We start from the raw sequence: 10,953 nt of genomic DNA, 5'->3' as shown, positions 1-10,953 counted from the left end.
GGCATTTCTAGCGAGAACTATGCATCATATTTTCAGAATCTTCGTTCAGAGAATGTAGACGATCTTTCGTTTAGTAGTTTCGCCGAAGATTTTGGTATCTCCTTGAAAAAACGTAAGATAATCACGTTTTCTACCGTTGTTTTTTTATTACTTTGTTTATTGGTATAGTTGTACAACATATACAATTTCATCATCAACAAAATATATATATAATTATTTTTATTATTATTATTATTATTATTATTATTATTTTTTTTTTTTAATTATTTTATTTTATTTTTTTCTCCCCTTTCCTCTTTCTCCAGTTCACAGTGTATGTCCATACACGACTACAGTTATTTTCCCTTATATTTCAACATACCACCATATAAACTCTTTTTTTTTTTTTTTTTTTTTTTTTTCCACAAAGATACACAAATGACACTAGACAGTTGACGCATAGACAAACACATAAGCATACAAAAAATGGGGCAGAGAGAGAGAGAAAAAGTAAGAGATATATAGAGAGAAGGGGGGGGGGGGGGGGGGGGGGGGGACATGACATAAAAAAAAAAAAAAAAAAAAAAAAAAAGAAAAAAGAAAATATTTAGTGGCGTTCCCGTATGTGTGTATGTGTATAGTGTAGGTGTTGTATTGAATAATATGTATGTGCCAGTATAGTGAGTTGGTGTGGAAGGGTATACCTAAACTTTGTGGACATCTTCATAAAAGATTTGGTAGCTTATATTATTGTTCTGTTTTCAAAATATAAGCGCATTTTATTGCACATATTGTCTGGATACATTTCCTTCCATTTTTCTGAGCAATTTCTACAAATTAATATATTTTTTTCCATTTCCAGAACACTTTCTATTGTTTTATACCATAGCTGAACCTCTGGTTGTTTACTTTGTTTCCATAGTCTTGTAATTTGCTTTAGTGCAGTAAGTCTTAGGAGATGAAAAAATTTTCGGTATATTCTTTTTATCTTATTTGGTAAGTCGATGCCTAGTATGTTTACTGGTGTTAAAGGTTGTTTAAGATCAAAAATATATGTAATAGCTCGCCTTACCTCCTCCCAAAATGATTTTATTAAAGAGCATGTAAGGAGTATATGTGTATGCGTACCTTCTTCTCCACATCCTCGCCAACAATTTATGTCAGCTCCTGAGAAATGAGCACATTGTTTAGGCACCATAAAAAATCTTTGATTAATTTTCCAGCCAAACTCCTTCCAGCATTTTGACTGAGTTGTTTTGAAATTATCTTTCCATGACTCTCTCCAGGAACTATCTGTAATATTTATAAGTAATTCATTCTCCCATTTTTCTTTTGCATTGTACTTTATTTTTGTCATTCTTTGTATTATTTTGTAGGCCTTCGCTAGACCACCTCCCTTTCTGCTTTTGTTTCTATTTTCTAATAAAAAAATTAAAACATCATTTGTTTCCTTTTCAGCCTTTTGTTGAATATAGCTCCTAACCTGTAGATATTTGAAAAAGTGTTTTTGTGGTAAAGCATATTTCTCTGCAAGAGTTTGAAATGAAACTACTATGTTTTTATCAAAAACTTGTGCAAAAACGGTCAATCCTGTGTTTGCCCAAGCGTCTAAAATGCTATCATCTTTTTGTGCTTTAAAATCTGGGTCATATCTCATTTTTCTTAGCTTCACGCTTTCGCTATGAATTTTTAAATGATGGCATAATTGTCTCCAAGTCTTTATTGTGTTTCTAATACAAAATGTGAGTAGATATTGTTTTTGTGTCTCTTTTTTAAGGAAAGGTAAAGAGCCAAGTAACCCATTCGACAGTTCTTTCTCAATATTAATCCATTTTATTCCAGATTCTTCTCCCATCCAATTCATTATTACCTTAACAACGGTTTTCTACCGTTGTTAAGGTGGTTGCTAGGACGCTGCTATCTCAACGTCACCGACCTGCGCTGACATTCCCCGTAATTTCTGTTAAAAAAAAAATAAAAATGTGTATATATATATATATATATATATATATATATATATATAAAGATATAGCCACATAACAATAGTGACCTTATCATAGAAATGGTTGATAAAACATTATCAACCATTTCTATCAGTGGGCCATTATTTCAGTGAGCCAGTAGAGAGAAAAGGCCTGTTATCAGGCATGGGCTTTTTTTTTGTTTTTCAACTTTATTGACCAAACGTGTATCTCTCATAATATATTCATCATAAATATATTATACGCACATATAATCTGTCTTTATGCGACTATAAATAACCCTTGCAAACCGGAAGTACTACGAGTACCGTGTTGATTTTGTATGATGTTACATGGTGCGGCTCTAAAAGTATCTGAAGTAAATTTATTTAATTTTTCTTTGTATTGATCATCGAGATCAAGTGTAATTACTAATTCGGCTGTACTTGGTATTTGATATATTTAGTATATGTATGTTTTTCCAACCCTACTTTGCAAAACGGAAGAAGCTGCTAACCCAAAACCACATTTCGACAATAACAGTTAGAATATCTAACATATACCAACATCTTGACTTTTTTCAAACCTCAATCATATAGATGAAGTATAATTACTAATTCGGCTGCACTAGATATTTGATATATTCAATATATATATATGTTTTTAAAACCCTACTTTGCAAACTGGGAAGAACTACAAATATGGCGCTAATTTGGATCAGATACATAGCACGACACAAAGAATTGTAGTTTATTTTAAAAACGGGCGTATTTCTTATAATTTGGAGTGGTAAATACTAAATTGAGAGTACAAGGAGAGATTTAAAGGGGTGGAAAACACATTTATGTCATCAGATTTAAAATATGCAATTGTGAAATTGGTGAAAATGATTTTTTACCATATTTGATAGCGCCCCCACTTGGTGGTCATATTCATATGGGTATAGTCACATAGCTGAAGTTCAAGAGCTCTCTATAACAGTTGGTTCCATATCTGTAGCCTCTTCTGTTAATGATTAGCAAGCCTTCTAAATTGCACTGAGGTCAACGTTCAGAGGTCAATATTTCAAGGCAGGACTGATTTATAATCTTCACACTGACATATGTTACTCACCAGGTCAAGGTCTTTTCAAAAATGTCTTTCATTTTGTCCTACAACAAAGTGTAATTTTCACCTGTGTTTGGTGTTAGCCCCTTTCAGGTGTGGGTTCTGAGACCATTTGATTGTCCAGCCTGGATGAAATCAAGATGAAATGATTTTCCTAATCATGTTCATAATTTTTTACGCATTACGTGACCAGTCCGCCTCTATTGGGTCAACAACCACACTGCTACAATAGCTACCAGGCAAGCTAAACATAAAAGACGAGATCTGGCAACCTGATTTTAAAAAAAAAACGCAGCAGGACTGATGTGTGCTGATAACGTCTATTGAATAGACTGATAACAGTCAAATAGGGTGCATATACTTATATTATTATCTTTGATCAAAAAATTATCTTTTGCTTTTTGTGAATACATATTCCAAAAAATGTAAAATGAACAGAGTAAAGCATATTAGAATGCATACACAACATAAGTTCTGTTATGTCATTTGTAACTACACACAATAGAATCGTTGTTCCTTCACGTCAGCCTAAATTCCTCTGTATTGTCGTGGTCGGGTTGCCGTGCCTCAGACACTGGCGCATGCACCACGCAGATATAGTGTGGCTATATAAAAAAACAAAAAAAAACAAACAAACAAACAAATATATGTATATATATATATATTTCTTTCTTCTTTTTTTTAAACAGAAATTACGGGGAATGTCGGCGCTGGTCGGTGACGTTGAGATAGCAGCGTCCATAGCAACCACCTTAACAACGGTAGAAAACGTGATATGCTTACGTTTTTTCAAGGAGATACCAAAATCTTCGGCGAAATTACTAAACGAAAGATCATCTACATTCTCTGAACGAAGATTCTGAAAATATGATGCATAGTTCTCGCTAGAAATGCCATCGAAATGCATACAAATGCAGATGCTTTCTTAAAATGTTATGTTTTTCACAGAAAAAAGGTTGACAGATTCACCCATTTCTTACTCCTTTCTCGTAAGATAGGTTCATTTTATGTGGTTTGACATGAAATTATTTCGATATTTCACTTTTAAATGTAAATACTAAGCAGATAACAAAAGAATTTAAAGTTTGTTACTGAAGATGTCGTATAACCAAAAGTTTCCCGGTTCAGTGTGACGTTTGCTCCACAGATGCTTAAAACACCTACAGATCATTGCTGAAAAAAAGAACTATTTTGTAAAAAGTTAAGCGTTGTCTCATCTTTAAAGTCTTTATTGATCCACATAGTACAAGAATAGAGTACAGGTTTTTAGTGTTTGGCAAAAAAAGATCAAATGTATAAAACGTTACGACTAAAGTAAAAATTACGAATGTGCAGTACCTTGAAGATGTCAGTGATTTTGAATAGCAGCAAAATCAGAAGGAAAGTAATATGATACCAGCACATGATAGAACTGCATGTACTTGGTAATATGTTTAATCTTTGTACGATCATAGTGCAAAAGGGACAAATTCATATCAGATTCTGTAAAAAAAAAAAAACATGAAAGATTATGTTGCAGCATGATTTCTTTGTTATTTACATAAAGCAGTGATTCTATTTATCTTGCTTTTTCGTAAAGCATTATCAATTTTGAAATACTCAACATGTTAGTGATCAGTTACATTTTAAAATTGGCTTTGTTAAAAATATTTATTCATGAATATATACACACACACACACACACATACATACATATATATATATATATATATATATATATATAAAAATGCATCTATTATCTGATTTCAGTGTGTTTTCCATCTAACTATCCAGATAAAATGGTGTCTCCAGGACAGCTTCCCTTTTCTCTGATGTCTGCAGGCCTTTATCCAGAGAGTCACGGCTCTTTCTCCACGAGTCGATCTCTGAGCTCCAGAGTGCAGCTCTGGCTCTGATGAACTGTGAGACCTCGGTCTCGCTTCCTTTGGCCAGACTGATGCTGTCTTTGCAGATGAAGAAGATATCCATGCCGAGGAAGAGAGCATTGAGAGCGATTAAACCAGCTCTGGCTGACTTGGAGACGGACAGAGTCCCTTTAACTGCTGCTTGACCAACATCTGGGATATCCGAAGCCACCCTGGGTATGTTGCGTAAAGCTTTTCCTTCCTGAGCCATGACTTTGCCAGCACTTGCAACAACCTCTTCAGTTTTTAACAGCTTAGCAGCCGAAGTCAGATCAACAAGTGAATCAATGCCTTTTCCAACAGTGCCAACTTTACAAAGCGCCTTGCCTACTCCCACAGCCACACCTAGGTTATCGTCTTCCATTCTGGCAACTGTTTGTCTGGTCACCTCCTCCAGACAATCCTGGAGTTTCGTCACGTCCTCCATGAAGCTTTGGAAGACTTCACTGGCTTTCTTTTGGTGTGTACGGTTGACCCCAACCTCTGTGGCGGTGGTGACGAGGCTGTTGACTCCGCTGGTAACTCCCAGCCCAACACCGGTCATCGTCAGAGCCAAAGACACTCCTGCTGTAAACGGAATTAGTGCCAAACCAACAATGGAGAGCACCCCTCCAACAGCCCCCACTGAGCTCCCAGCTACACTGGAGATCTTTGCCCCTTTATTCATCCTGTCCAGCTGAACAGCGTTCTCCTCCAGCTGGTTGAGAAACTCCAGCATCCTGGGTTGTCGCTCATCAAACTCTTTAATGAAATCAGAGCAGGATTCCTCCTGAAACAAGAACACCATCCGGAAGTGTGGGTCCGTCCTGAGAGGATAAAAGAGGACGTTTTTTTTTCTATAGCTGCAATATTTCAATGATTATACGATGAGGCATTTCGCTTAAAGGGGAACTCCGGGGCATTTGAAGCGTGTTTCCATTGCTAGAGGTTGTCAAATACTGATACTAGGACACAGAGAGGTCCAGATCTGTGCTCCCTGTGTGGAGATCGCGCTGTCCGCACAGCATGTCATGCGAGGCTAATACGTGGTGGCTAGGGGCAAGCGCTAACCCTTCCACGTAAAACAACAACTTGCACACTGCAGAAACGTCACACCACTTTATAAACCATCCGACAATAAAGTCACAAGCCTTACCATCAAAACCATATGCATGGTTCTCACATTACTGGCATGGGGACGTTACAAAACAACTTTATAAACAGCATGTAACTCACCGGCTGGTTGTAGGCTCGCGCATGTGAAAGCCCAGAAGAGTCGATGGAGAATAATCCCATATACAAAACAATTATATTCTCTAGAAAAACTGCTTTCAAGTATTTAAAACATTACAAGAATATTACTGGGCATGTATTGTTGTAATGTTTTAAATACTTGAACGCAGTTTTTCTAGAGAAGATAATTGCTTTGTATATGGGAGTATCGTCCATTGACTCTTTTGGGCTTTCACATGCGGGCGCCTACAACCAGCCGGTGAGTTACATGCTGTTTATAAAGTTGTTTTGTAACGTCCCCATGCCAGTAATGTGAGAACCATGCATATGGTTTTGATGGTAAGGCTTGTGACTATTGTCGGATGGTTTATAAAGTGGTGTGACGTTTCTGCAGTGTGCAAGTTGTTGTTTTACGTGGAAGGGTTAGCTCTTGCCCCTTAGCCACCACGTATTAGCCTCGCATGACATGCTGTGCGGACAGAGCGATCTCCACACAGGGAGCACAGATCTGGACCTCTCTGTGTCCTAGTATCAGTATTTGACAACCTCTAGCAATGGAAACACGCTTCAAATGCCCCGGAGTTCCCCTTTAAATCTCTAAATCCCATTGCCACAACTTGCCCCAATAGCTTTCCCCTACATTTCCCATGGATATGTTGCCCCTTTTCTTTTAGGGATGAAGGAGCAGTGGTGAACTGCTCATTCAAACAGGGTGTTGGGCACCACATCCCTGCAAAACGGAGGGATACGGCCAAGGGGAAGGATTTGAATTGGGCCTAAATGTTGCTTCAAGAAAAGACAGGTGATCATCTGAGTCAGTAGTTTATCATCTGGTAACCACGCATATCTGTATCGAATGGAAATCCATCCAAGATTTGCTTTTTAAAACCAGCAGATGTCTGTAATTTGATGTGTCGGTCACTCAAAGACATATAGTCAAACACTTTCAGTACCACCACTCATTTCTTTAGATGTTGCCCGGAAAATACGGTTCTTTGCCGAGTAGTCTGTTGTGTGTAAACACATTGCTGGTTCATGCATTGAGTTCGGCGCCTTTTATATGCTTGAATGATTCATAAGTCAGTCTTAAGTGGGACTGAACTGAAAACCAGTGAGAAAGTAGCAAAGACCCTCAGGACTATTGCTCAAGACCACTTTTAAAGTCTGGCTCCATGGTAACAAAATCTAACAAAATGACTAAGACTTTCTCTCAGTCCCATACCTTGGTAAAACTCACCTGATTTCATCGAGCTGATTAATGTGATCAAACATTATTTGCATGTCATTTTCAGACAAATCCACACTGAGGTCTATCACAGCTTCACTGGTCATCTTCAGGCAAAAGTCACTGAAGCAGCTGTGAAAGACAGAATTCATTTTACAGGACATGCCATTTCTGCAACGACGCATGTTATTTCTTTAACCTAATATCAGTTTTACCTTTTCTCCATCTTTTCACAGATGTTCTTGGAGGTCTGAATGTATTTGTCCAGCTGATGTGCCAGCACCTCCACATTCTGAAGTTTGGAAAGGAAGAAGGCTTTCGCTTCCCTTTTAAACTCCAGGAGAAGTGGACAGATGTTTCGTGCAGCTGTGATGACAGCCTGAACGTAATCGTGGCTGATCTCTTCGGGCAGGGATAATACCTGGTTCTCAGTGAAGACATGCAGAGAGGTGACAGCCAGCTTCTCCACTGCATCCAGGAAGCAGTCAAGCTTCTCCAAACCTTCCAGAGTGCCATTTAACACCTTACCCAGCTCCTCCTCCAGCTCTGCTCGCCTGCTGTCTGCTGTTGGCTGGGTGAATATGTTCTTCACATATCCCCAAAAGGCTTTACCTTTGTTCTCTGACTTGGTAACCTCGCTGATGTTGATGTTGAGTTGATCAACCCTGTCTTTGATGTCCATCATCATCTCCAACTCGGTCTCCCTCCAGAGCATCCATTTAGAGAACATCTCACAGAAACCCCTCACAGTGTGGATGTAGGAGAGGGTATCTGAAGTGTAGCGGTGCAGGGTGTCCTGCAGTTCTGCTCTGTAAAACAAAGCATCACAAAGTGGTGAGACAAGAAAAAAAAAAAGGCAGAAAAACTTGTTCAGAACATACGATCTGGCATTCTTTGATGTCTCCTGTGAAGCTTTTGTATTGTGTTCTGTACTACTTGGCATAATGACTGTTAAGAGGAGAGAAATAGTATTTCTGCTGTGGCAGGAAAACACTAAAAGCAATCACAAAGCCTCTCTTCATCTCCAGTGTGAGTTCAACACCAGTCACGACTAGAGGCAAACAAACGGAGAAAGACAACAGCTCACAACACACATACAATGACTTACTTACATAACGAAAACAACTTCTGACAAACAGCTAAAAAACGGAAACAAAAAGAACTAAACAAATGCCTTTCCAGTCGGAATTAACAATAAAGTTCAGAATCCACTGAGAGCAAAGGATTCAGCTACCTAGATAACCATGATGCTCTTCTTGATGCCGTCACACAAACAGATCCAGAGTGGACGCCACCTGCCTTTCTGACCATCCTTACCCACCTGACACAGGTAAACTGTGTCAGGTGTCAAGTTCCTGGATATTACAGACTGCCAACAGGAAGTTTGCTGGATAAAGTAAACCTCACCTGTTCAGCTATAAAACCAACTCAGTCCTGACACCATCCTTTCCAACAGATGGGGCCATGTAGTCATTGTTTCATATACAGAATCAACTTAAGATTTTTCATAGATATCTATATTGAATTCATTTTATGTAGCATGGTCCTGCACACTGACACATATGCATATATGTGTATATATGTGTGCATATGCAGATACAATAGCATTAAAGGCACTTCTGAGACTTAAGACAATAGGACGCCCGTAAATACGGAGGACGGAAACTTCTATAATCTGAAGTAAATACAAAAACATATGAACAGCTAAATGAATAAATTTACATAATGATGAATGCCAATAAAATGAAGTAAGAAAATAATTTATGGCACAGAAATTCATTTTTCCGCCTTGATCTTCAAGCGTATTCATTCAGATTTGTGTTAATGCTGTTTATTTACTTACATTTATGAATAATGTAGTTACAAGCTTAAATGATGAATGCATTAAAGCAGAAAAAAATCATTCATTTCACACTCTATATAACTACTATTGCATAAATACATGTTTAACTTAATTTCAGTAGCATTCCTCATCCTATAAACATATTGATTAAGCCATTTATATATTTCCCCATCTATTCCAGATCATATCCATCTCAGTCCTCCATTGCAAGTTACTTTAAACTACAGCCTCAGACTGTTTCTCACCGCCCGGACACACAACTCTCCACTGCAGAGAGCTCAACTGGATCATGTTCATTATTTCATTTCAGCTTCATGGCAGAGCCTTAAAAGTTAAAAACAATCCTCCTTTTTTGTTTTTATAAAAACAGGTCGGTACATGAAGATGACAGCATTTTTCTGTTTCGCATCCTGCTGCAGATGGTATCTGTCTTACTGTATCTGATGTTGAAACACGCTGAAAGAGATTTCATTAACGCCATTTTGACTGACAACATTCAGTCTCAATGAACCAAGATTTACCTGCCAGCAGACTCGATCAGTATTTACAAGCCAAAAACTTATTTTGCTTTAGGTTCAAACTGTTGCAGGTGGAGAATCACACATGAAGACCACGCAGCCATCTTTAATTTTTGCATTAGTCACACACCGCTTTGCTTTACAAATCATATCATCTCTTCAGAACAGATATCATAGAACTGCTTTTACCAGGTACACCCTGGACAGGTCGCCAGTCACAGAGACAACACAGAGACAAACACGCTCACACTCACCAGGGACAATTTAGAGACAACATGCATGAATTTGGATGAATTTGGACGGTGAGAGGAAGCTGGGGTACCCGGAGAGAACCCACGCGCACACGGAGAGAACACACAGAGAGGCACCGGCCGGGAATCGAACCCGGAACCCTGTGAGGCGACGGTGCTAACCACCCAACCACCAAATAAAAGTTCTGCCACACAAATCTGCATTCATTGCAATATACTCGACACATTTGGCCTTTTATGTTTCACGTCTGTTTGGCCTGGAATAACTACGAAGACAAAAGGATTAAAGACGGAAAAGCAGATGGAGAAAAGAGCTAAATCTGAAAGTCTGAAAGTATGTTATTTATTTAAGTTCAGGTCGTCAGGGCACCTTTCTTTCACTGAGCAGGTGAACGCGTTCAGGTTTTACCTTGTTGCAGGCATGTCTCTCCTCAGCTGCTGCGGACCACCTTTACCCGGAGAAGTTTCACAGAAAGGAGTAAAGAAGGAAACTTCGGTCTGAGTTTCCAGTGAGACAGTTTCTCAATCTATCCAAAGTATGTTCAGTTTCGTTTTTCCCTTTCCTTACGTCGAGCAGCTGCACCACACCCATTTTTCACAGTCATGCCTCCACAGTCAGTTAGGTTGTGTTTGTTTAGCAGTTTGGTGGCGCAGACCGGCTGCTGATAGATTCCATCAGCTGTGCTGAACATCTCAACCAGAAGCCACAAACACCAATCAGCCGAGCTGCCACAGCTCAGACAGCCAATCACTGCACAGCTTCCTCCGTTCAACGGATCTATTATGACGTCAGCAGCAAAGCGCTGTCATTTTTTCAGTGCCTGTTTCCTGAAAATGCATTCAGGGGCTGTAGGAAATACTCACTTTGGTTATATTTCTGTAGGGATGCCTCCCCACTGAAATACAAGAAGCATATTTCCCCTTGTTGAATAGCGGAATAACAGCAAACACTG

At 38.7% G+C, this 10,953-nt stretch overlaps 1 protein-coding gene across 1 annotated transcript; it reads right to left on the bottom strand.

Annotated features, from left to right (window-relative positions):
• Positions 1 to 4,126: 4,126 nt before the first annotated feature.
• On the bottom strand, positions 4,127 to 10,686 carry apol (apolipoprotein L). The gene is made up of 4 exons (XM_075454438.1): positions 10,410 to 10,686; positions 7,604 to 8,197; positions 7,401 to 7,520; positions 4,127 to 5,757 (listed from the first exon to the last, which is right to left on the bottom strand). The coding sequence occupies exons 1-4, from the start codon at positions 10,421 to 10,423 to the stop codon at positions 4,809 to 4,811; spliced, it is 1,677 nt and encodes a 558-aa protein (XP_075310553.1). The 5' UTR covers positions 10,424 to 10,686; the 3' UTR covers positions 4,127 to 4,808.
• Between the last annotated feature and the right edge of the window lie 267 nt (positions 10,687 to 10,953).

This window comes from Odontesthes bonariensis, chromosome 21 (genome assembly GCF_027942865.1).
Source record: "Odontesthes bonariensis isolate fOdoBon6 chromosome 21, fOdoBon6.hap1, whole genome shotgun sequence".
In the NCBI taxonomy this organism is placed as follows: domain Eukaryota; kingdom Metazoa; phylum Chordata; class Actinopteri; order Atheriniformes; family Atherinopsidae; genus Odontesthes; species Odontesthes bonariensis.
This window is presented reverse-complemented; position numbering and strand designations above follow the sequence as displayed.

Coding starts and splice junctions, on each gene's coding strand:
- apol (XM_075454438.1), bottom strand. Junction 7,521..7,603: donor TGTGAAAAGATGGAGAAAAG/GTAAAACTGATA, acceptor TGTCTTTCACAG/CTGCTTCAGTGACTTTTGCC. Junction 5,758..7,400: donor AATCAGCTCGATGAAATCAG/GTGAGTTTTACC, acceptor TTATCCTCTCAG/GACGGACCCACACTTCCGGA.